This window comes from Loxodonta africana, chromosome 15 (assembly GCF_030014295.1).
Source record: "Loxodonta africana isolate mLoxAfr1 chromosome 15, mLoxAfr1.hap2, whole genome shotgun sequence".
Lineage (NCBI taxonomy): Eukaryota > Metazoa > Chordata > Mammalia > Proboscidea > Elephantidae > Loxodonta > Loxodonta africana.
The window spans coordinates 47,527,151-47,554,527 of NC_087356.1; the positions used below are offsets into that span (position 1 = coordinate 47,527,151).

General features: G+C 40.9%; 1 protein-coding gene across 1 annotated transcript in view; it reads right to left on the minus strand.

Moving 5' to 3' along the window:
• FBLN7 (fibulin 7) overlaps positions 1-27,377 on the minus strand; it is a 104,326-nt gene that overhangs the window by 43,090 nt on the left and 33,859 nt on the right. The window contains exon 2 of the mRNA XM_064268307.1: positions 2,450-2,583. Within this exon, the coding sequence (XP_064124377.1) occupies positions 2,450-2,583 (134 nt within the window). The remainder of the gene's footprint in view (positions 1-2,449; positions 2,584-27,377) is intronic.

The following is a 27,377-nucleotide window of genomic DNA, read 5'->3' on the forward strand; positions in this document are numbered from 1 at the left end:
GTTATTTCAGTGTTTCGGATTTTGTTGAGAGTTGCTCTGGGGCCTAAAAAAAAAAAAAAAAAAAAAAATTTTTTTTTAAGAGGTAGTTTATTCTGGAGAACATTCCATGTGTGTTGGAAAAGAATCTGTACTTTGCAGCTGTTGGGTGGAGTGTTCTATATATGTCTATGAGGTCAAATTGGCTGATTGGGCCTTTAGTTCTTCTGTATCTTTGTTGAGTTTCTGTCTAGACTTTCTGTCCTTTACCGAGAGTGGTGTGTTGAAGTCTCCTACTATTATTGCAGAACTGTCATTTTCTCTTTTCAGTGCTACTAGAGTTTGTTTTATGTATTTTGGAGCACTGTCATTTTTAGACATTTATTAGATGTTTGTTATGGTTAAGTCTTCCTGATGGATCACCCCTTTAGTCATTATATAGTGCCCTTCTTTGTCTTTTATGGCAGGTTTTGTTTTAAAGTCTATTTTATCTGAGATTAGTATTGCCACTCCTGCTCTTTTTTGGTAGTTATTTGCTTGATATATTTTTTCCATCCTTTGATTTTTAATAAATTTACTTCTTTGTCTCTAATGTGTGTCTCTTTTAGACAGCATATTGATGGATCCTATTTTTTTGTTCTTGTTGTTGTTCATTCTGTCACTCTCTGTCTCTTTATGGGCACATTTAGGCCATTTACATTCAGTGTAATTATTGATAGGTGTGAGTTTATTGTTGTCATTTTGTAGTGCTTTTTTTTGTGGTGCTGACATTTTCATTGTTCCTCTTGCTCTCCCGTGCTGAGTTTCTTTTGTTTGTAGATTTCTTTTTCATTTCTTTTGTTTTTGTTGATTTTGCTTTCAATGAGACTTTATGTTTTTCTTCTTTATTTTGATGAGTAGGTTTGTTAACTTTCTTTGTGGTTATCTTGAAATTTACCCTTATTTTCCTAGGTTTGAACAAGTCTATTATTACTTGGTATTGTCTTGCCTTCCTCTCCATTAGAAAGTTCTATACCTACACCATTTATTCCCTCTTTTATTGTTCTGACGTTGTTGTCATTTCCAGATTAACCTCTCTGGTTCCCTGTTGCAATTCTTTTGGTTTTGGATAGTCCTTGAGAGTTCATTTCCTAGGTTGGTATCTCTCTGGTACGGTCTTGCATCCTAGATTCAGGTTGTGGTCTGATGTTGTTTGTTCTGAGACCAAAGGACTCCCTTTAATAATTCTTGTAAATTTAGTTTGGTTTTTACATATTCCCTTAATTTCTGTTTATCTGGAAATGTCCTAATTTCACCATCATATTTGAACGAGAGTTTTTCAGGATATATTATTCTTGGTTGGCAATTTTTTTCATTTAAGGTTATATATATATATATTTTTTTATATGTCATCCCGTTGCCTTCTTGCCTACACAGTTTCTGCTGAATAATCGGAGCTTAGTGTTATTGTTTATCCTCTGTATGTGACTTTGTTTTTCTTGAGCTGCTCTCAGGGTTTTTTCTTTGTCTTGGTTTTAGCGAGAGTGATTATGATATGCCTTTGTGATATTCTTTTGGGGTCTATTCTATACGGGGTTCACTGAGCTTCTGGGATGGTCAGCTTTTCATCTTCATGAAATTAAGGAAATTTTCTGTCAGCAATTCTGCAATGATCCTCTGTGTTTTCCGTTTTCTCACCCTGTTCTGGAACTTCCATCACTTGAAAATTTTTACTTTTGATTGTATCCCACATAATTCTCAGGGTTTCTTCAATTTTCTTCATTCTTTTTCTGATTTTTCTCCAAACAGAGTTGTATCCAAGTATTTGTTGGCAATTTCACTGATCCTGTTTTCCATCATTTCAAACCTGCTCCTCAGTCCTTCTATGACACTGTCCATTTCTGAAATATTATTGTTTATCTTTCGGATTTCTAATTGTTGTTTTTGTATGATTTCTAGTTGGGAATTTATTTTGACATTTTGTTCCTGTATTATTTTCCTGAATCCTTCCATTTTTTTGAATTTTCCATGAATTTGTCTGCCTTTTCCATAAATTGCCTATTTTTTCCTCATTTTTGTCTCCTTTTTGCTTCAACTCTTGGATAGCTCTGAATATTAGAGATTTGAATTCCTTGTCAGGTAGTTCTTGTACCTTTTCTTCTAATGGAAAGTCATCTGTTGTTTTATTTTGGATACCTCTGGAACCATCCTGTCCTGTTTCTTTACATGTTTTGATATTATCTGCTGTCTTCAGGACATTCAATAGTTATTTTCTTCATTTATCGATTGTAGATCTGTTTGTTTCATCCTGCTTTTTTGTTTTACTTGGTTATGTCTGAGCAGATGGGCTGTGCATCCTTTGTTGTTTGCTCATCTGTAGTCATGATACTTTTCACCTCCATGCCCAATGGGCAGGGCTAGTGCTCAGCTATGGTGCAGCAGGGCAGGTCCAACTGAAGTGGAGGGGCTGCGATGGGTTATTTGTGGCACATACTAGGGCCAAGAGGGCGGGCTGGGAATCAGTGCTGGGCAGGTTCCAGTAGGCCATGCCTGTGCTGCTCGGGGATGTGATGTCCAGTGCACAGTGCAGGTAGGCAGGAAGGAGGGGGGAGGTTGTGACGTGTGGAGCTAATATGGGTATGGGAAAGAGGAGAGAATGGAGAGAGAAACAGGAGCCAAAAACAAATGAACATACAAAAACAGAGTGCTAAGGGAGCTTGCCATTGGAGTGCAGAGATGAGAAACCAGGAAATGGAGAAAAACGAAAAGAAAAAGGGAAAAAGAAAGAAAAAAACTAGATAAAAACTTGGAAAAAGAAAGAAAAGCCCCCCGGAGTCCCACCAGTGTGGCTGCAAAGACCAGGGAAGTTGCTCCCAGGCTGCCTAGTATAGCCTGGCTAGAGGGGGTATAGATGTTACCAAGCACCAGGTATTCATGAGACAGGAAAAGAAAGGTAAGTATAGACAGACAAGAACTGAGAAATCGAGAAAGACAGAAAGGAAAAAAGAGAAATAAATAAATACAAAGAAAGAAAAAAAAAATGCCCCCAGGGGCTGCACAGACTGGGGAAGTGGTTCCTGAGTCATGCAGTGCAGCCTGGCTAGAAGGGGCTCCCAAGCCAAAAAAAGAAAACAAACAAACAAAACAGAACAGAAAAGCAAAACAAAACAAATAAAATCCCCAGGGATCCTACCAGCATAGTGTTGCGGGCTGGGGAAGAGGTCCCCCAGTCGAGCAGTGCTTCACAGCCTTTCAAGAAGCACACAGAGCCAGGTGTTCAAGAGAAAGGAGGGGTAGGTTGTGGGAGGCATGGAAGAAACCAAAAGAAATGGAAAAAAAGCAACACTAGCAACAGATAAATGGCACTCAGGGAGCCGGCCAGTGTGGGCAGGGCAAATCCAAGTGGCCCAGGGCTGAAGCAGTTGCCTTCTGACCAAAAGACTGCAGCTGGTGGCGGGGGTGGGGGGGGGAGGTGGAGAAAGGTGGGGGTTAGGAAAGCGTATATCGCTGGTTACCAGGTACTCTGTCTCCTGCTGGGAACTTTGTGAAGCTGCTTTCCTGTACTCCCTGTCTGCTGATCTCTGATGCAAGTGGGACAAATCCAAGCGGCATGGACGCTGCACTTTCCGGCTGGCCAAACCACTGCTGCCAGCCAGGAAGCACGGAGGTAGGGCAGCGGGAAGAAGATGGGGGGTGGGAAAGCATGGATTGCTGGCTACTGAGTTGTCTGTCTCCTGCTGGGAGTTCTGTAAAGCTGCTTTCCCATGCTCCCTGTCCGCCGATCTCTGACAGGAGTCCAAAATAGCGAATCCATGCCGTGTTAGCTGATAGGGGAACTCTGCATGTATCTCTCCTAGCTCTCTGTTCTCTGTCAGTTTCTTACTTCCTTCGGTGTTTGGCTGAGTTCTTTATCCCTTCATTTGACACTGTGGGTTCCAGGAATGACATCTGTCTCTGTTTACTAAGTTTTTCGGGTCTTTGCTGTGGAGGGATGGTGTGGTGCTTCTGTCTATGGCACCATGTTGGCTGAAAGTCTGAGTGAAGTGCAATGTAAAAGTGACCTCACAAAGTGTCCTGCCCTGCCCTGGGCTGTAGTTGGACAGGGATACCTGCTGCATCAGTTCACCAAGTCACAGCCCCAATCACACATAGAGTAGCCCCAGCTCACCCCTCAACAACAACAAAAAACCCATACTCAAGGAAAAGGGCAGAATTGATTACCCCAAATGATTAAGGTACTGGACAATTATTTGGATCCAAAGTGCCTTTGGACCCAGACAATCAGTAGTCTGTTACTCCAAAACACTTTCTCTAATTATTTAAATTAATGCCTTGAAATAGGGACCTTGGTGAGCTTTTTCTTTCTTTCTCTCTTGGACATTTTCAAAAGCAGATGGCTGATAAAACAGAACTGGCAAAACGTGAATACCCAATGGATTCCATACATTTAAAAAATCTAACAGAGGAATTTAAATTAATTTAATTTAATAGAGTTATAGAGCCATTCAATAAAATTCAATACCTAGTTCTGATTTTTTTAAAAAAGCCATTAAAGAAGGATCATGCTTATCATGACAAAGACTAACTTAAAGCAACACCCAACATCATAGTTCATGAGGAAAAACTCAAGTTTCCAATCTCAACTGTCTGTTGGAGTCAGAAAAAGGAGAAGGTGGAGACCCTGGATGGTGCAAATGGTTAACGTGCTGAGCTGCGAATGGAAAGGCTTGAGGTTTGAGTCCATCCAGATGCAACTCTACTTTTAAAATATCAGCCACAGAAAACCTTATAAAGCGCAGTTCTACTCGGACACATGAGGTCTCCATGAGTCAAAGTTGACTCTACTGGCAACTGGTTTTTTTAAAGAAGGAGGTGGAATACAATGGGAAGGAATAGGACCTTGGCATTGGGAAAGTGGGAAAGGCTTCTGCTTCCTCTTTCATGAGTGGGTTGTGTGTTACCACAGCAGAGCCTATCTACCCTAATGTTACTTGCAAGGAAGAAAGAAGGTAATGATATTTATCTCCAAAAGTGGCTTGTAGACCATTTTTAATTTTATTTTTATACTTAATTTTTTCTACCATGTATATTAATTTTGTAACAAAAAATATAGTAAAACCTGCAAGAGACGGAACCTGAGTAAAGTGGAAGTTGTCAGAGAAGGAAAACACAAATATTTTCCATTAAAACAAGCAATAGGAAAGTGGTAAGACTGCACCCTGCCAAAGGCAGAAAACTTACGAGACCTGGAAAAATAAGGCAGTCCTGTCAAAATCCGGCTCTCGCAGGTTTTGCTGTATTTCTAAAAATCAGAGGGGCAGCTGGGCAGCTGGGAGGCACGTGGCCCAAGCAGCCTGGTGGCTTCCGGCCTTGCCAGTGGAGCTAGGCCACAGTGGAAACGGAGCCCCTGTTGCTCTCTCAGGGAGGCTGCCAGGCCTCCAGCACCTTAGAGACTGCACCAGATGACTCACTGGTGTGATTCAATGGATGCTTTTGACAAAGTCGAATCCCCACTTGCCCCTGGAACTTGTTAATTCAAGGAGACTTCTTGGCCTCAACCCTAACCAGGGCCTGACTAGGCCTGGCAATGAACAAAATTGTTGGAAAGAAAGTTTTGTTTGTTTTCCTTCCTCCTCCCCGGTTGTGGTCCTCCTGACTCAGTCTCTGGGCACCCAGGCAGGGACTTCCTGCAATCCTGCCTGCCCAACACCTACCAGCCATTTCACCAGGCCTGAGTTTTCACACCCACATCCCCTTCCTTAAAAAAAAAAAAAAGGAGCTGTTTTTATAGATGTTTTCATGCTTTATGTATAATTTACATTTGTGAAGTACTTCACAGTTTACAAAGCCCTTCAGCTACTGACTGGCAGCAATCTGGTGAAGAAGATTGGGCATGTATGATTAATGATTGTTTCCATTTCATAGATGATGATATGAAGGCTGAAAGTCAAGTGACTTGCCCCAAATCATGTCATGGTAAGCAATAGAGCTGGGCTGGGAAGCTTGCTGACTCCCATCCCAGCCCTCAGCCACCCTAAGTTGTTGCCCAATGGGCTGTCTTATCCCCTGTCTTGGCTGTTCTTCACGCAACACTGTGTGGTCAATGATCTCATTGATTAATTTGCCCTAGGGATTGATAACTCTATGACCCAACCAAAGTATTCAAAAGGACTGAATTTCTAACCTCTGTGCAAATTTCAGGTTGGGGAGTTTGGGCATGGGAACTGGCAGGGGAGTGGTAGGAAGCAGGAAGGGAGGGTGAAAGAAACATCCCTTACCACATTGAGCCAAGCAAGCAGCTGCCTCCCTTTTCTACAAGCCAGCCAGGACCATGACAGCTGGAAGAGTGATGGCTGGCCTGCAGCTGCCTCCCGGGATTCAGAATGACTAAGTTTTGAAGTGGGGAGAGGAGGACATCAGTGCCAAGGGCTCTGCTGGGAAAGGGTAAGCACACTGCTGAGAACCCAGGGTAGTAGCATGGGGGTGCCAAAAAATACGGAAAGAAGGGGAGGATATATGAAGGGAAAGGTGCCTGTTTTCCACATTGCTGCTGGGCAGCCAAGCGTCTCTAACTCAGGCTCCTGGCACAACTGTCCTCTGCTTCTGTGGCACTTCCCAGAAAAGCCTACAAGGCACCTGCTCTGTGGACAACAGGCAGCAGCTGCTTTCTCCCTCATTAGGGTGAGGTGTGCTCATCTCGCCAGTCGCTATTGGAGACCCTCCAAGACAGAGCAAACTAAGGCAGCATCCCAGGCAGCGAGGGATGGAATGGCTGTGGGCATGACTTGCTGAGAAGAGATTGCAAAGCTGTGGCCCATTTCCACCCTGTACCTCTCTGGGGTGGTGCTAACAAAGCATGTCGTGGTGCAAGGAAGACCCTTGGTGTTTTTTGGCAAGCCAGCATGCCAGCATCAGGGCCAGGGAGCCACGGGCATGGAGAGAATGAGCGACTTGCAGCAGCAGGTTTGATGAGTCTGGGCTGCAGCTACTACTAGCAGCGCTGATCCTTGATCCCAAGGTGCTAGAGATGGAACCCTTGGAGCCATGCTCAGACTCTGTTGCCTGTAGCCAGCCGTCTGCATGGGAATACCTGAGTTCTTCTGCAGAGTTCAGTGATGAGGCTGGAGTCCTTACAGACCAAGTCAAGTGCTCAAGAGGTCTGCATTGTAGGAACAAACATGGCCAGAGGAGGGGGACTGAGAACTTAAGTGTTAACTCTTTCAAAATGAGAAACCTTGATCATTTTGCTTGATCATAAAAATAAAGCAGTTTCCCTCCAAGGCAATTCAAAATGTAGAAAACACATCAAAACAAAGGACAAGTCTCAAGACCAGAAAGAATCACTCTTAGCTTTTCATTGGTTTTTTTTTTTTTTACTTTCAGATTAGACCCCTATTATGCACACATGCACAGGTATAACCTTGCATACGTGGGGCCATAAGATACAGGGGCTACGTTAGTTTTCCTTCTCAGCACTGTGTTGTGGCATTGTAAGACCTAAAAATTATCTGAGGTATCTGACCAGAATAAAGGAAGCTGGAATACGGTTCAGGCCTAGAAATCCATTTTGTGTAAAAATACCTGTAGAACCAGAAAACGGAACTGGTCAGGGCAGTTCTGCCTGCCAAGAGCAATGTTGTTAGTTTGTTTCCAAGGAGCTTTCTGTAACCTCTACATTATCAGAAATGAATGCCTTGCAATTACCCTGTGAACACGTTGTGGTCACTAAGCCAAAAACAAATATTGTCAGGTTATTCCTAATGAAATCCCTCCCCTGCAAACCTCCCTAGTCATTAAGTAGTAAATAAGTCAACAAAAAACTCATTAAACCTATCACTGAATGGTAACTAAGTCAAGAAAAAACTCTTTTAGCCTACCAACGCCAAGTCCCTACTTCTGTAATCCCACCTTTGACAATGATATATTAATGAATTAACCAATCAGGATTTTTCTTAACTTACTTCCTTCTGTAATAGAATATTAGCTTCTCCCTGACTGTGATTCAGTGGTTTCTGCTAGTCTCTTGCGTCCAGTGCTCGCTGGCAAGCCCCTCATTTGAATGATTGTCTTTGTCTTTGTTTTGGCTAAATAATAATCTCTTTTGATTAAATTTGAGTATGGGGTCTTTTTCCCCTACAATTGGCTTAGTTGGCAGGATCCAAAGCCATCTTCCTTCAGCAGGACCTCAGAGTGGCCAAGGACAAGAACAGGCACCAATGACAGGGCCCCTTGTGCCCTACTTTTTCCACAGACCCTGGAGACCCTGCGGAGATAGGCACTTTTGGATTTGAACTTCATGACTTATGGTGCAGTACTCCGAGATTTTTTTATTAAGCCTCTTGTTTGCATTTGTCCAGATTTTCGTGGACATCTTGGTATGCTTTCACTTTTTTGTGTTGCCTAAAAATGAGCATCTCAGTCAGTACAAATGTAAATCTATTTTCAAAGAGTATTTCTCTGTGATTTGGAAGAAACTGCAAGTAATTCTCTGTACAGGTGGTGTGTCTCTGAGATTGCTCAAAAGTGAAATTTGTGTACCATCTAGTAAAGCTTGGTTGTATCTGCAAATTTCTGAATTTAAGGTTGCCCGTGCTGAACTCTGGTAAGCTAGCGAATGCCGCTTCACAGCATGAGTAATCCTCCCTCTGGTACTCTGGCTGCTTATATAATTAAGAATTATGGGCTGAATTTGGTTCAGTTTTTTGGGAAATGGCATGCACTTACCAGAGGTAAGGAATCAGACCAGTGGCCCGTCTGGGAAAATTTTCAGGTCAGTAAGATTAGCTTTGTTTATAGGATGTTGCTTATTGGTCCAGTTATGAGGATTTTTGTTTTCTTTATGTTGAGGTGTAATCCATACTGGAGGCTGTGGTCTTTGATCTTCATCAGTAAGTGCTTCAAGTCCTCTTCACTGTCAGCAAGCAAGGTTGTGTCATCTGCATATTACAGGTTGTTGATGAGCCTTCCTCCAATCCTGATGCCCCATTCTTCTTTACATAGTACGGCTTCTTGGATTATTTGCTCAGCATACAGATTGAATACGTATGGTGAAAGGATACAACCCTGACATACACCTTTTCTGACTTTAAACCACGCAGTATCTCCTTGTTCTGTTAAACCACTGCCTCTTGATCTACATACAGGTTCCTCATTAGCATAATTAAGTGTTCTGGAATTCACATTCTTTGCAATGTTATCCATAATTTGTTATAATCCACTCAGTCGAATGCCTCTGCATAGTCCATAAAACACAGGTAAACATCTTTCTAGTATTCATTTCATTTTACTTGGATCCACAATCAATGCCCATGGAAGCAGCAGTCAAGAAATCAAATGACATATTGCACTAGACAAATCTGCTGCAAAAGACCTCTTGAAATGTTAAAAAGCAAAGATGTCACTTGGAGGACTAAGGTGTTCCTGACCCAAGCCATGGCATTTTCAATCGCCTCATATGTATGAATTCCAATCACTAGTAATCATCAGTGCGTGCTGAATGCATGTTTGATCAATTTCAGACTGCAGAAGTTGGCAAAGATCTTCAGTTTCTTCATCTTTGGCCTTAGTGGTTGGTGCATAAATTTGAATAATAATAGTATTAACTGGTCCTCCTTGTAGGTGTATGGATATTATACTGTCACTTACACTGTTGCATTTCAGGATAGATCTTGAAATTATTCTTTTTGATGATGAATGAGAAGGCATTCCTCTTCAATTTGTTATTCCTAGTGTGATCATTAAGGTTGTGTGTCAACTTGGGTGGGTCATGATCCTCAGTGGTTTAAACAGTAACGATGTAGTTTGGCAGTTGCATGATGATGTGATCACTTCCATGATGAAATCTGATATAACATGATCATCTCCATGATGGGATCTGCTATAAGTAGTGAATCAGTTTAAAGGGAATATCCTTAGAAGTGTGGCTTGCATCGAATATAAGTGGACTTTCTGGCAAGTCTTGTGGGTTTTTGCACACTCTGGTTTCTGCAGCTGGCTCCTGATCATCTGACTTCCAGTTCCTGGGACTTGAGCTAGCAGTTTACCTGCAGTCTTGACTGCCAATCTTGGGATTCATCAATTTTCGCAGCCTGTGAGAAAGTGCCCTGTTGTCTCACCTGCCGATCTTGGGTTTCCCAGCCCCTGTAGCTACATGAATCAGGCAAAGCCTCTACCCTGACCCATGGACTTGGGACATTCCAGCCCCTACAATCACGTGAGCCACTTCCTTAATATAAGTCTCTCTCTATATATACATTTGTATGCTTTACTGGTTTTGTTTCTATAGAGAACCCAGCCTAAGAAGTTTGGTACTGAGAGTTGTTCTAGAGAAACAAAATTGTAAGGATCAGTTTTCTAAACTGGTTCTCAAGTATGGTTAGTCCTAAAGATGCTGATAACTCTGCCTCCAGTGCCTCTTTAGGGCACTGCTAATCCATGACATGAGGTGGCAATAGAAATAAACAAAATATCACCACCAATAGATCAGGTATTAGAGAAAGGTGAGGCTCTGGGTGACTGTATGTTTGATACCTTTCTACACTTTTGTCCTAATGAGAAGTATAAGGAAACTGGTTATTTAGTCCTACTTTCACTACACAAAGTGCTGAAAGAAAGAGATGAGCTCAAGGGCTTCAGAGACAAAGCTGAAGCACCACATAAAAAACTTCAAAGTTTCCACTTGTGTCTTGAAAGAAAGCCTGTAGTAACAGCGGTGATATTGCTGAAAACCAGACCCAGAGTCTTATTGTAAGAGTGGCTGAATTTCAGTGTCAACTCAATTGCCAACCTCGAGAGGTGTTTGAAATTAAAGTGAGGGCACTGATTGGGAAAAAATGGGATACTGAAACCTGGGATAGGGGCATATGGGCAGATAATCAGGAAGCTGGAGACACTAAGCCTCTAAGTTCTGTTGACTCACTCCTGCCAACAGGACCAGCCTTCTCACTCTCATCTGAAGAGATTAGTCCATGTTTGCCTGCCAAGCCAACCTCCCCAGTAAAACCATTAGCCCCTCCACCCCCATCTAATGAGATTAATCCAGCTGTATCTGAAGAGCCTTTTTCTGAGTCACTGCCTGGGGCATTGTCTGAGGCAGATGCCTTACAAGACAATGCTGAATGTTCTCAAAATACATCCCCACCACCGATTTTGGCTTCTAGACCTATAACTAGACTTAAGTCCCAGTGAGCTCCAAAAGGTGAAGTACAAAGTGTGACCCAGCAGGGGTACACTGCACTCCAAAAAAACTGCTTGATTTTTCTTATGTGTACAAACAGAAATCCAGGAAATATGAGTGGGAATGGCTATTAAGGGTGTGGGATAATAGTGCAAGGAACATAAAGATGGATCAGTCTATCGATACGGACCCGCTAAGCACAGACTCTTCATTCAGTCGTTCAGCTTGAGAGGTTAGGAAAGGATCTAATAGTTTATTTGTTTGGGTTGCTGAAGCATGGATTACACAGTGGCCTACACTAAATCAAGTTGAAGTATGAGACTTGCTTTGGTATACTGTAGAAGAAGGTATCCAAAGGCTTAGGGAAATTGATATGCTAGAGTAAATTTATCAGGTTATACCCACAGACCCACACCTGGAGTGCCCAGAGTTCACACCTTTTACCACAATGGTAAAGAACAAATTTGTGAAGGGAGCCCCAGCATTCTTGAAAACTGCTGGGATTGCTATTTTATATAAGTCAGATTTGACATGGGAACTGTCCTAACTGAATTAAGACACCTAACTGTAGTGGGTTGATTCAACCCCATAGTGGTAGGGGCCAAGTGGTGGCACTTGATCAACAAAGTAGGCATGGTTACCGTAAAGGACAGTGGAGTCAAAGCAGTAATCAGAATAGTCTGACTCATATGGACTTATGGTATTGGCTGCTTAGTCATGGTGTCCCTAGGAGTGAAATAGACAGGAAATCTACTAAATATTTACTTGATGAATTCTAGGTCAAGTGAACAGCAGTCTAACTCAAAACACCAGAATAGAGAGTCACGGCCCCTCAATCAATTCCCAGACATGAATGAGTTTAAAGACCCACAATCCTTTGAATGAAGGGGAGGTTGGGTTCCACTGAGGGAGGACTCCCATACACTATCAAAAACTTATACTGTTAATGTTTCTCCCAACCTTCCCCAAAGGGATCTCTGGCCTTTTGCGAGAGTGACTGTTCATTGGGGAAAAGGAAATAATCAGACTTTGGGGGGATTACCGGATACTGGCTTTGAACTGACACTAATTCCAGGAGACCCAAAATGTCCCTGTGGCCCACCAGTCAGAGCAGCGGCATATGGACGTCAGGTTATTAATGGAGTCTTAGCTTATGTCTGTCTCACAGTAGGTCTAGTGGGTCCCCAAACCCATCCTGTAGTGATTTCCCCAGTTCCAGAATGCATAATTGGAATAGATATATTCAGAAACCGGCAGAACCCCCATATTGGATCCCTGGAAAATGGAGTAAGAACTATTATGCTAGGAAAAGACAGTGGATTCCATTAGAACTGCCCCTACGTAGGAAAATAGTAAATCGAAAGCAATACTGCAGTCCTGGAGGAATTGTAGAGATTACTGCCACCATCAAGGACTTGAAGGATGCAGGGGCAGTGATTTTCACCACATTCCCATTCAATTCACCTATTTGACCTGTGCAAAAAACAGATGGATTTTGGAGAATGACAGTGGATTATTGAAAACTTAACCAGGTGCTGACTCCAATTTCACTGCTGTTCCAGATGTGTTTTCATTGCGTGAACAAGTTAATACATCTCCTGGTACCTGGGATGCACCCATTGACCTGGCTAATGCCTTTTTCTCCATACCCGATTCAAAGGACCACCAAAAGCAGTTTGCATTCAGCTGGCAAGGCCAGCAATACACCTTCATTTTCCTACCTCAAGGCTACATCGACTCTCCAGCCCCTATGTCATAATTTAGATCACAGGGAACTTCATCACCTTTCTCTTTCACAAAACATCACACTAGTCCATTACATTGATGACATTATGTTGACTGGATCTAGAAAGGAAGAAGTGCCAATGACTCTGAACTTATTGGCAAAACATTTGTGTGCTCAAAAAAAAAAGAAAAAAGCTGTTGTCACAGAATCAATTCCTATTCATAGGAACTTATAGGACAGAGTAGAACTGCCCCATCAGGTTTCCAAGGAGCACCTGGTGGATTCAAACTGCCAACCTTTTGGTTAGCAGCCATAGCTTTAACCACTGTGCCACCAGGGTTTCCATTTGTGTGCTAAAAAAAAACCAAACCCACTGCCGTCGAATCTGTGCTAGAGGGTGGGAAATTAATCCCCCCCCCCAAATTCAGGCAACTTCCATCTCAGTGAAATTTCTAGGGGTTCAGCAGCATGGGGCATGTAGAGATATTCCTTTTATTTATTTTTTATTTATTTTTATTGTGCTTTAAGTGAAAGTTTACAATTCAAGACAGTTTCTCATACAAAAACTTATACACACATTGTTATGTGACACTAGTTGCTCTTCCTATAATGTGACAGCACACTCCTCCTCTCCACTCTGTATTTCCCATGTCCATTAAACCAGCTCCTGTCTCCCTCTCCCTTCTCATCAGGCCTCCAGACAGAGGCTGCCCACGTAGACTCTTGTGTCTACTTAAGCTAAGAAGCACACTCCTCATCAGTATCATTTTATGCCTTATAATCTAGTCTAATCTTTGTCTGAAGAGTTGGCTTTGGGAATGCTTTTAGTTTTGGGCTAACAGAAAGTCTGGGGGCCATGTCCTCCAGGGCTTCCTCCAATACCAGTCAGACCATTAAGTCTAGTCTTTTTACTAGAATTTGAGGTCTGCACCCCATTTTTCTCCTGCTCTATCAGGGACTATCTGTTTTGTTCCCTGTCAGGGCAGTCACTGGTTGTAGTTGGGCACCATCTAGTTCTTCCAATCTCAGGCTGATGGAGTCTCTGGTTTATGTGGGCCCTTTTATCTCTTGGGCTAATATTTTCCTTGAGTCTTTGGTGTTCTTCATTTTCCTTTGCTCTGCTGGGGCCAATTGATGCATCTTAGACGGCCACTTGCTAGCCTTTAAGACTCCAGACACCACTCACCCAAGTGGGAAGCAGGACATTTTTTTAAATAAACTTTGTTATGCCAATTGACCTAGGTGTTCCCTGAAACCATGGTCCCCAGATCCCCAACGCTGCTGCTCTGTCCCTCAAAGTGTTTGGTTGTATTCAGGAAACTTCTTAGCTTTTGGTTCAGTCCAGTTGTGCTAACTTCCCCTGTATTGTGTGCTGTCCTTATCTTCACCTAATTCTTAAAAATCTTATCTGCTGTCTATTTAGTGAATAGCCCTCTCCCTCCCTCCCCACACTTGTAACCATTAAAGAATGTTTTCTTCTGTGTTTAAACCTTTTCTTAGGTTCTTATAATAGTGGTCTCATACAATATCTGTCCTTTTGTCACTGACTAATTTTACTCAGCATAATGCCTTCCAGATTCCTCCAAGCTATGAGATGTTTCACGGATTCATAGTTGTTCTTTATTGTTGCATAATATTCCATTGTGTGAATATAACAAAATTTGTTTATCCATTCATCTGTTGATGAGCACCTAGGTTGCTTCCATCTTTTTGATATTGTGAACAGTGCTGCAATGAACATGGATGTGCATATATCAATTAGTATGAGGACTCTTATTTCTCTAGGATATATTCCAAAGAGTGGGATTGTTGGATCCTATGGTACTGCTATTTCTGGCTTTTTAAGGAAGCATCAAATCGATTTCCAAAGTGGTTGTGCCATTTTACATCCCCACCAGCAGTGTGTAAGTGTTCCAGTCTCTCCACAACCTCTCCAACATTTATTATTTTGTGTTTTTTGGATTAATGCTAGCATTGTGGGGGTGAGATAGTATCTCATTGTAGTTTTGATTTGCATTTCTCTAATGGCAAATGAGAATGAGCATTTCTTCATGCATCTGTTAGCTGCTTGAATGTTCTTTGGTGAAGTGCCTGTTCATATCCTTTGCCCATTTTTCAATTGGGTTATTTGTCTTTTTGTTGTTGAAGTTTTGGAGTACCTTGCAGATTTTAGAGATTAGACGATGACCTGATTTGTCACAGTCAAAAATTTTTTTCCAGTCCATTGGTTGTCTTTTTACTCTTTGGGTGAAGTCTTTGGATGAGCATAAGTGTTTGATTTTTAGGAGCTCCCAGTTATCTAGTTTCTCTTCTAATGTTTGTACATTGTTAGTAATGTTTTGTATACTGTTTATGGCATGTATTAGGGCTCTTAACATTGTCCCTATTTTTTCTCCCATGATCCTTACCATTTTAGATTTTATATTTAGATATTTGACCCATTTTGAGCTAGTTTTTGTGCATAGCATGAGGTATGGGTCTTGTTTCATTTTTTTGCAGATGGCTATCCAGTTATGCCAGCACCATTTGTTAAAGAGACTGTCTTTTTCCTATTTAATGGATTTTTGGGACTTTGTCAAATATCAGCTGCTCATAAATGGATGAATCTTTGTTGGGATTCTCAATTCTGTTCCATTGGTCTATGTGTCTGTTGTTGTACCAGCACCGGGCTGTTTTGACTACCGCGGTGGTATAATAGGTTCTAAAATCGGGTAGTGTGAGAACTCCAATTGTGTTCTTCTTCTTCAGTAATGCTTTAGTTATCTGGGGCCTCTTCCCTTTCCGTATGAAGTTGGTGATTTGTTTCTCCATCTCATTAAACAATGTCATTGGTATCTGGATTGGGATTGCATTGTACCTATAGATCACTTTGGGTAGAATAGACATTTTCACAATGTTGAGTCTTCCTATCCATGAGCAAGGTATGTTTTTCCACTTACGTAGGTCTCTTTTTGGTTTCTTGCAGAAGTGTCCTGTAGTTTTCTTTGTATAGTATTTTATCTTCTTGGGACTACTGTAAATAGTATTGATTTGGTGAGTTCCTCTTCAACACTCTCTTTTTTGGTATAGAGAAATCCAGCTGATTTTTGTATGTTTATCTTGTGTCCCGATACATTGCTGAAATCTTCTATTAGTTCCAGTAGTCTTCCTGTGGATTCTTCAGGGTTTTCTGTGTATAAGATCATATCATCTGCAAATAGAGATACTTTTACTTCTTCCTTACCAATTTGGATGCCCTTTATTTCTTTTTCTAGCCTAATTGCTCTGGCCAGTACCTCCAGCACAATGTTGAATAAGAGTGGTGATAAAAGGCATCCTTATTTGGTTCTCGTTCTCAAGGGGAATGCTTTCAGGCTCTTTCCGTTTAAGATAACGTTGGCTGTTGGCTTGGTATAAATGCCCTTATTATGTTGAAGTATTTTCCTTCTATTCCCATTTTGCTGAGAGTTTTTATCATGAATGGGTGTTGGACTTTGTCAAATGTTTTTTCTTCATCAGTTGATCAGATCATGAGGTTCTTCTCTTGTTTCATTTAAGTGATGGATTACATTGATTGTTTTTCTAATGTTGAACCATCCCCGCATACCTGGTATGAATCTCACTTGGTCATGGTGAATTAATTTTTTGAAATGTTGTTGAATTCTATTGGCTAGAATTTTGTTGAGGATTTTTGCGTCTACGTTTATGAGGCATAACCTAAAACCCATTGCCGTTGAATCGATTCTGACTCATAGTGACCCTAGAGGCAGAATAGAACTGCCCTATAGGGTTTCCACGGAGTGCCTGGGGGATTCAAACTGCTTACCTTTTGGTTAGCAGCTGTAGCTCTTAACCACTACACCACCAGGATAGCTGTCTGTAATTTTCTTTTTTTATGGTGTCTTTACCTGATTTTGGTATCAGGGTTATACTGGCTTCATAGAATGAGTTTGGGAATGTTCCATCCTTTTCTATGCTCTGAAGTACCTTTAGTAGTGGTGGTGTTAACTTTTCTCTGAAGTTTGGTAGAATTCTCCAGTGAAGCAGTCAGGGCCAGGGCTTTTTTTTCTTGGGAGTTTTTAAATGACCTTTTCAATCTCTTCTTTTGGTATGGGTTTATTTATTTGTTCTACCTCTGTTTGTGTTTGTTTAGGTAGATAGTGTGTTTCTAGAAATTTATCCATTTCCTCTAGGTTTTCAAATTTGTTAGAGTACAATTTTTCATAATATTCTGATATGATTCTTTTAATTTCAGTTAGGTCTGTTGTAATATCGCCCATCTCATTTCTTATTCGGGTTATTTGCTTCCTCTCCTGTTTTTCTTTTGTCAGTTTGGCCAATGGTTTATCAATTTTGTTGGTTTTTTCAAAGAACCAGCTTTTGGTCTTTTTAATTCTTTCAATTGTTTTTCTGTTTTCTATTTCATTTAGTTCTGCTCTAATTTTTATTTTTTGTTTTTTTCTGGTGTCCGAGGGTCTCTTTTGTTGCTCTCTTTCTATTTGTTCAAGTTGTAGGGATAATTCTTTGATTTTGGCCCTTTCTTCTTTCTGTATGTGTGCATTTATTGATATAAATTGACCTCTGAGCCCTGCTTTCACTGTGTCCCAAAGGTTCTGATAGGAAGGGTTTTCATTCTCATTGGATTCTATGAATTTCTTAATTCTATCCTTAATGTCTTCTATAACGCAGTCTTTTTTGATCAGGGTGTTGTTCAGTATCCAAGTATTTGATTTCTTTTCCCTGCTTTTTCTGCTATTGATTTCAACTTTTATGGCCTTATGGTCAGAGAAGCTGCTTTGTAATATTTCAATGTTTTAGATTTTGCTAAGGCTTGCTTTATGACCTAATATGTGGTCTATTCTAGAGAATGTTCCATGTGCACTAGAAGAGTGTTGCTCTTGAGTGGAGTGTTCTGTATGTCTATGAGGTTGAGTTGGTTGATTGTGGCATTTAGCTCTTCCGTGTCTTTATTTAGCTTCTTTCTGGATGTCCTGTCCTTCACCGAAAGTGGTGTGTTGAAATCTCCTACTATTATTGTGGAGCTGTCTATCTCACTTTTCAATGCTGATAGAGTTTGTTTTATATGTCTTGCAGCCCTGTCATTGGGTGCATAAATATTTAATATGGTTATCTCCTTGTGGTATATTGTCCCTTTAATCATTACATAATGTCCTTCCTTATCCTTTATGATGGATTTCAAGTCTATTTTGTCAGAAATTAATATTGCCACTCCTGCTGTTTTTTGATTGTTGTTTGCTTGATGTATTTTTTTCCATTATGTTGAGTTTTAGTTTGTTTGTGTCTTTAAGTCTAAGGTGTGTCTCTTGTAGGCAGCATAATATACACAGATCATGTTTTTTTATCTATTCTGCCACTGTCTCTTTATTGGTGCATTTAGTCCATTTACACTCAGTGTAATTACTGATAGGTAAGAGTTTAGTGCTGTCATTTTGATGTCCTTTTTTTGGAGTGTTTTTGACAGTTTCTTTATTCCACTTAATTTTCTGTGCTGAGTTGTTTTTCCTTATATATTTTCTTTTCCTCTTTTTCATTGTTGATTTTGTATTTGCTGAGTCTTTATGTTTTTCTTGTTTTTTATTTAGATGTGTAGGATTGTTAGTTTCCTTTGTGGTTATCTTGATATTTACCCCTGTTTTTCTAAGTTTAAACCAATCTTTTATTTCTTTATATTGCTGTGACTTCCTCTCCATATGAAAGATCTATGACTACATTTTTTAGTCCCTCTTTTTTGTTAATGTTATGATGTTTTACATAATGATGTCTCTGTTTCCCTGTTTTGAACATCTTAGCTTGGATTTATTTTTTTAAGTTCTCTATCTGGGTTGGTATCTGGTTGCTCTGTCCTGTGTTTGAGGCTTGGGTTGATTTTCTAACCGGAGAGCTCCCTTTAGTATTTCTTGTAATTTTGGATTGGTTTTTGCTAATTCCCTAAACTTCTGTTTATCTGTAAATGTCCTAATTTCACCTTCTTATTTGAGAGACAGTTTTGCTGGATATATAATTCTTGGCTGGCAATTTTTTTCCTTCAAGGCTTTATATATGTCATCCCATTGCCTTCTTGCCTGCATGGCTTCTGCTGAGTAGTCCAAGCTTAGTCTTATTGACTCTCCTTTGCAGGTGACTTTTCATTTATCCATAGCCACTCTTAAAATTCTCTCTTTATCTTTGGTTTTGGCAAGTTTGATTATAATATGTCTTGGTGACTTTCTTTTGGGATCTACCTTGTGTGGGGCTCGATGAGCATCTTGGATAGATATCTTCTCACCTTTCATGATATCAGGGAAGTTTTCTGCAACAGATCTTCAACAATTCTCTCTGTATTTTCTGTTATCCTTACCCCCCACCCTGCCCCATTCTGGTATTCCAATCACCCATAGGTGTTCATTTTGATAGAGGCCCACATAATTCTCAGGGTTGCTTCATTGCTTTTAATTCTTGTATCTGATTTTTCATCAAATATGGTGGTGCCAAGTGCTTTATGTTCAGTCTCACTAGTTCTGACTTCCATTGCCTCAAATCTGCTCCTACAACTTTCTATTGAGTTGTTTAATTCTGCAATTTTATTAATCTTCTGGATTCCTGCTTGCCATCTCTCTATGGATTCTCACAGCCTGTTAAATTTGTCACTATGCTCTTGTCTAATCTTAAATTCCTCTATCGCTTTGTCTGTATGCTCCTTGGATTGTTCTGCCCTTTGCCTGATCTCCTTCCTGATCTCTTACAGAGTTCTGTATATTAATCTTTCGTATTCTACCTCTGGTAATTCCAGAAAGTTCTCCGCATCCATAAGATTTCTTGATTCTTTGTTTTGGGAGTTTGCTGATGCCATCGTGGTCTGCCTCTTTATGTGAATTGATATTGACTGTTGTCTCCGAGCCATCAATAAGTTATTATATTTATTTATTTTGTTTGCTTACTGTGTCCTAGCTTCTTGTTTTGTTTTGATACGCCCAAATAGGCTGCTTGAGTGAGCTAGCTTGATTATTGGCACCTTTGAAGCTCTAACATCTTGTGACCAGGTGGTTACACCTGTTACTAGGTATGTGAGCCCAGGAGTCTGTTTATTTTTCTTGTATGGATTCAGCTCAGGTGTCCAGCTAGTTGGTCACTAAGTGTGTGGTCCAGGCTCTCACCTCCAGTCCTAGACGAGCAGGGTTGATTGGTGTAGGCACAGGTATTTGGCTGCAGTAGGGGGCCACACACTGAATAAGGTAGAGGGCTGACAACTGCCCCTGAATGTCTGTAAGGGAAGTGTGTCTCTGTTCTATAGACAGCATAGGTGGGTAGGTTTTGCAGCCAGACTCTGGGCACCCAAGCTGTTGGCTGTAAGGACTGGTAGGCACCACTTATTCTTGGACTCCTGTTACGGGTGGCTAGGTGGCATGGGTTGAGCCACCAGTTCTCAGGCCCCTGATGTGGGTAGGTGAGGTCTCTGCTTAATAGGCAGAGTGGTGTCAAATGTCATATACCTGCCTCTCCACCATATAGCTGAAACAGTTGAAGTTAGACTTCGGGTATATGCCCTGTGGTACTGTGCTAATGAGGGCCTACGCTGCTGAAATGGGCCCACACAGGTTTATGCAGGGATGATAGGTATTCAAAGTCTTTACACCCCTTATGTCTGTGCTCAGGCAAAGGAGTTATTTCTGCCCTGAGTTCTCGGCTTAGGGGAGCCAGCAGATTATTTTTTCCCTATTTGTTAATTTGTTCCCTCTCCAAGGCCAGAAGAATGGCTCAGGGCATGTGACAGGTGCTATTTCTGGCCCAGCAGATGAGGCAATCTCTGAAGGTGGCTCAGACCCAGTGCAGAGCAGGAAGGGGGCAGGGAAGTGTGAGAGAGGTTTTTCCCAAAGGAGTGTTTTTTGATCCATGCAGTAGGTTAGATGCATGTACTTATCTTTTGCTGATTGAGCACCCTTTTCACTGATTTTGGACTTCCACTGACCAAGGCCAACTTGGCTACAGCCACTGCTGAGTGCCCAATCTGCCAGCAGAAGAGACCAACACTGAGTTCCCAATACGATGCCATCCCTCAAGATGATCAGCCATCAACCTGGTGACAGGTTGATTATATTGGACCACTTCCACCAGGGAAAGGCAGCATTTTGTTCTTACTGGAATAGACACTTATTCTGCATAGGGATTTGCCTTCCCTTCACGCAATGCTTCTGCCAAAACTACTGTCCATGAACTTACAGAATGCCTTATTCACCATCATGTTATCCCATACAGCATCATTTCAGATCAAGGGACTCACTCCACAGCAAATGAAGTATGGCAGTAGGCCCATATTAATGGAATTCACTGGTCTTATCATGTTCTCCATCGTCCTGAAGCAGCTGTGTTGATAAACAAAGGAATGGCCTTCTAAAGACACGATTACGGTGCCAACTAGGTGGCAATACCTTGCAGAGTTGGGGCAATGTTCTCCAGAAGGCTATATATACTCTAAACCAGTGTCTAATATATGGTGCTGTTTCTCACATAGCCAGGATTCATGGGTCCAGGAGTCAAGGGGTGGAAATGGGAGTGGTACCACTCACTATTACCCCTAGCGAACCACTCACAAAATTTTTGCTTTCTGTCCTTACAACCTTATGCTCTGAGAGTCTTTAGGTCTTAGTTCCAAAAGGAGGAATGCTCCCACCTGGAGACACATCACTGATTCTATTGAAGTGAAAGCTAGGAATGCCAGCTGGTCACTTTGGGTTCCTTATGCCTCTGGATCAACAGGCAAAGAAAGGAGTTACCATATAGACTGGTGTGATTGATCCTGATTACCAAAAGGAAACTGGATTGATATTACATAATTGTGTATGCCTGGAATACAGGAGATCCCTTATGGCATCTCTTAGTACTACCATTCCCTGTGATTAAAGTCAATGGAAAACTACAGCAACCCAATTCTGACATGACTACTAATGGTACAGATCCTTCAGGAATGAAGGTTTGGTCATCCCACTAGGCAAAGAACCACAACCAGCTGAGGTCCTTGCTGAGGGCAAAGGGAATGCAGAATTTGTGGTGGAAGAAGGTAGTTCTAAGTATCAGTCACAACCACGTGACCAGTTGCTGAAACAAGGGCTGTAATTGTTGTATTTCTGATTTGTATGTGTTCATCAAATATTTTTGTGTCCTGTACTTATAAAACGTTAGATACAAAGCTAGTGCATTTTCGGTTGTATGTGTGTTTGTTGTATCATGTTAGGTGCAAGTACAACTATTGTCTTTATTTAGAGATTATGTGTGGTTTAAGGAGATGTGTACAGGTACCAAGTTGACAAGGGGTGGACTGTGGTAGTTAAGGTTGTGTGTCAACTTGGCTGGGCCATGATTTTCAATGGTTTGGCAGGTATGATGTAGTTTGGCAGTCTTAGGATGATGTGAGCACTTCCATAATGAGATTTGATATAATGTGATCACTGCCATGATGGGATCTGCTGTAAGTAGCCAGTCAGTTGAAAGGGAGTTTCCTTAGGAATGGGGCGTGCATCAAATATAAATGGACTTTGTTGCAAGGCTCATGTGCTTTTTCTCGCTCTGGATCCTGCAGCTGGCTCCTGTTTGTCTGACCTCTGGTTCTTGGAACTTGAGCTAGAAGCTTACCTGCTGTCTTGCCTGCTGTCATGGATTGAATTATGTGCCCTCAAAAATGTGTGAATCAATTGAGCTGGGCTATGATTCCCAGTATTGTGTGATTTTTCCTATATGTTGCAAATCCTGCCTCTGTGATGTTAATGATGGAGGATGGGTGGCAGTTGTGTAAGTGATTGGATTATATCTTGAGGCAGTCTCTTGAGATATAAAAAAAAAGAAGCCAGCAGAGACACAGGTGGACTTCATACCACCAAGAAAGTAGTGCCAGGAGCAGGATGCACCCTTTAGACCCAGAGTTCCTCCACAGAGAAGCTCCTAGACTGGGGGAAAGATTGATGAGAAGGCTGACAGAGAAAGCCTTCCCCTGGAGCTGACACCTTGAATTTGGACTTTTAGCCTGCTTTTTTTTTTTTTTTTACTGTGAAGAAATAAATTTCTCTTTGTTAAAACCATCGACTTGTGGTATTTCTCTTACAGCAGCACTAGATAACTAAGACACCTGCCAATCTTGGGACTCATTGATCTTCACAGCCTGTGAGAAATAGCCCTGCTGTCTGACCTGCTAATCTTGGGTTTGCCAGCCCCTGTGGCTACGTGAATCAAGAGAAGTCTCTATCCTTACCCAAGAACTTGGAACGTTCCAGTCTCTAAAACTGTCTGAGCCATTTCCTTAATATCAATCTCTCTCTGTGTATATATATTTATATGCTATTGGTTTCGCTTCTCTAGATAACCCAACCTAAGATACCCAGCATAGTAGACCATATGACTGTCCAACTCAAAATGGCCAATACCAGCCTGTTTAAGTTCACCAATGCCTAGGATATTGATCTTTATGCATTCCATTTCGTTTTTGGTGACTTCCAATTTTCCAAGATTCATATTTCTTACATTCCATGTCCCAATTATTAATGGATATTTGCAGCTGTTTCTTCTCATTTTGAGTCATGCCACATCAGCAAATGAAGGTTCTGAAAGCTTTACTCCACTCTCGTCACTAAGGTTAACTCTATTTTGAGGAGGCAGCTCTTTGCCCCAGTCATATTTTGAGTGCCTTCCAACCTGAAGGGCTCATCTTCCAGCACTGTATCAGACAATGTTCCAATGCTATTCATGAAGTTTTCATTGGCCAATTTTTTCAGAAATAGATCACCAGGCCCTTTTTCCTAATCTTCCTTAATCTGGAAGCTCTGCTGAAACTTGTTCACCATGGTTGACCCTGCTGATATTTGAAATACCAGTGGCATAGCTTCCAGCATTACAACATGCAAGCCACCACAGTATGACCAACAGACAGATGAGTGATCAAACATGCAATCACAGTGCATCGAAAATTATGGTGATTGGAATGCGAAAGTTAGAAATAACAAAGAAGGATCAGCAGTTGGAAAACATAGCCTTGGTGATAGAAATGACACCAGAGGTCACATGATAGAATTTTTCAAGACCAATGACTTCTTCGTTGCAAATACCTTTTTTCAAAAACATAAATGGTAACCTCACCAGATGGAATACACAGGAATCAAACCGACTATATCTGTGGAAAGGGACAATGGAGAAGCTCAATATCATCAGTTAGAACAAGGCCTCAGGCTGACTGTGGATCAGACCATCAATTACTCATAAGCAAGTTCAAGTTGAAGCTGAAGAAAATTACAGTAAGTCCACAAGAGCCAAAATATGACTATGAGTATATCCTACCTGAAGTCAGAGACCATCTCAGGAATAGATTTGACACATTGAACATTAACAGCCGAAGACCAGATGAGTTGTGGAATGACATCAAGGACATCATACATGAAGAAAGCAAGAGGTTATTAAAAAGAAAGGGAAGAAAGAAAAGGCCAAAATGAATGTCAGAAGAGACTTTGAAACTTGCATTTGAACGTAGAGCAGCTAAAGTGAACAGAAGAAAGGATGAAGTAAAAGAGCTGAACACATTTCAAAGGATGGCTTGAGTAGACAAAGTAAAGTATTACAATGAAATGTGCAAAGATCTGGAGTTTGGAAATCAAAAGAGAAGAACATGCTTGGTGTTTCTCAAGTTGAAGCCACCGCCAAAAAAATTCCAGCCTCAAGTTGAAATATTGAAGGATTCTATGGGGAAAATATTGAATGACACAGGAAGCATCAGAAGAAGATGCTAGGAATACAGAGTCACTATGCCAAAAAGAACTGATCAATGTTCAACCATTTCAGGAGGTAGCATATGATCAAGAACCAACAGTACTAAAGGAAGAAGTCCAAGCTGCACTGAAGAAGAAAAACGAGGCTCCAAGAATTGATGAAATACCAATTGAGACATTTCAAGAAATGGATGCAGCACTGGAGGTGGTCACTCATCTATGCCAAGAAATTTCGAAGACAGCTACCTGGCCAACCAACTGGAAAAGATCCATATTTGTGACCATTCTAAAGAAAGGTGATCCAACTGAATGCAGAAATTGTTGAACAATATCATTAATAATCACACACAAGCAAAATTTTGCTGAAGATCATTCAAAAGCAGTTGAAGCAGTACATTGACAGGTAAACGCCAGAAATTCAAGGTGGATTCAGAAGAGGATGTGGAACAAGGGATATCATTGCTGATGTCAGATGGATTGTGGCTGAAAGTGGAGGATACCACGAAGATATTTACCTGTGTTTTATTGACTATTCAGAGGATTTGACTGAGTGGATCATAAGAAATTATGGATAACATTTCAAAGAATGGGAATTCCAGGACACTTAACTGTGTTCATGAGGAACCTGCACATAGAACAAGAGGCAGTTGTTCGAACAGAACAAGGGGATATTGTGTGGTTTAAAGTCAGGAAAGGTGTGCGTCAGGGTTGTATCCTTTCACCATACTTATTTAATCTGTATGTTGAGCAAATAATCTGAGAAACTGGATTATATGAAGAACGCAGCAACAGGATTGGAGGAAGGCTCATTTACAACATGCAATATGAAGATGACACAACATTGCTTACTGAAAGCAAAAATAACTTGAAGCACTTACTGATGAAGATCAAAGACTATAGCCTTCAGTATGGATTACATCTCAACATAAAGAAAACAAAAATCCTCACAACTGGACCAATAAGCAACATCGTGATAAACAGAGAAAAGACTGAAGTTGTCAACATCCATGGAAGCAGCAGTCAAGAAATCAAAGGATGAGTTGCATTGGGGAAATCTGCTGCAAAAGACCTTTTTAAAGTGTTAAAAAAAACAAAGATGTTATTTTGAGGACTAAGGTGCGCCTGACTCAAGCTATGTTACTTTCCATTGCCTCATATGCATAGGAAAGCTGGACAATGAACAAGGAAGACTGAAGAATTGACACCTTTGAATTATGGTGTTAGAGAAGAATATTGAATATACCATGGACTGCCAGAAGAATGAACAATCTGTCTTCCAAGACGTACAGCCAGAATGCTCCTTGGAAGCAAGGATGGCGAGACTTTATCTCAAGTACTTTGGACATGTTATTGTGAGAGACCAATCCCTGGAGAAGGACATTATTTTTGGTAGTCAGCAAGAAAGAGGAAGACCCTTAATGAGATGGACTGACACAGTGGCTGCAACAATGGATTCAAGCATAGCAGGACTGTGAGGATGGCACAGGACCAGGCAGTGTTTGGTTCTGTTGTGCACAGGGTCTCCTTGAGTTAGAACCTACTCAACGGCACCTAACAACAACAGTGGATTAGAAAAAAGAAGGCTCTAGAAAAAAAAAAAGTTTCAGGCACCTAGTAAGTTTCCTCTGCCTCTTTGCTGGTGGTTTTTTCTCTCTACCTGTCTCTAAACCCTGTCGCCATGGAGTTGATTCCGACTCATAACGACCCTATAGGACAGCATAGACCTGCCCCATAGGGTTTCCAAGGAGTGGCTGGTGGATTTGAACTGCTGTCCTTTTGTTTAGCAGCCAGATGCTTAACCACTGCACCACCTGGTCTCCATACTTGAAACTAAAAAAAAAAACTAAAAAAACCCTTAATTCTGAACTTTTAGCCTTAAAAAAAAAGGCATTGGCTTGACTGAAAAATCATTCCTTCTGCCAAAACTAACAGATTTGACTCATAAACTACTTCCAACCAAAGAAACTCCTTGACAAGTAAATTAATGGCTTACAGCCACATGGCAATTACAAACCCAGCCAACTGAGAAATTCACATTTCAAAAGAGAAGTCCTAGACATAACAATGAGTTCTATTTAGGACTCTAAACCTGACTTCCCTGTTAAGAAAGGGAGAAAACCTAATTTTGAAATGCCTTTTAAAATTAAATACTTTGAAGAAAAAGATAAGCCTCTTATAGTCATTTCCCCATTCGTGATCATGTGATCATGATAAAAAAGGAGGGAGTAGTTAACAGTTAATAACACCTGTAGATATGGCACCTGTATAAAAACTTGTAAAACTAGTTTATCAAGATTTGTTTTAATTGATTAATATGTTAGTAGGACCTACAGAAGCCCAACAATAGCTGAAGAAGCACACTGAAAAAAACTCTGAAAAGTCATTTATGATTAAACACAATGCTTAAGGCATTGAATTATTGTTGTTGTTGTTAGGTGCCTTCGAGTCAGTTCCAACTCATAGTGACCCTAGGAATTATTAGATCAAACAAAAGCAGTAGCTAAATTTTTTTTAAGCACAATCCCTAAGGTTCCCCCTTACCAAGAAAAATGAACTGGGCAAAAATTTAAAGCTACAAACAAGAGAAAAAAGGAAAACTGTTTATCATTTAGCCAAACTGTTTACTGAACACTCTAGTTTAAAATACAAGCCTTACCGGCTGGACTAAGAAACAATTCCCATTATTATGCTGACTAATTTGATTTTTATACATTTGGATCCTTTTAATTATCAACAAGAAGTTATTAAAGAGCTTACACGTTAGAAGGAAGTTGGATATTACCAGCACCCACACACT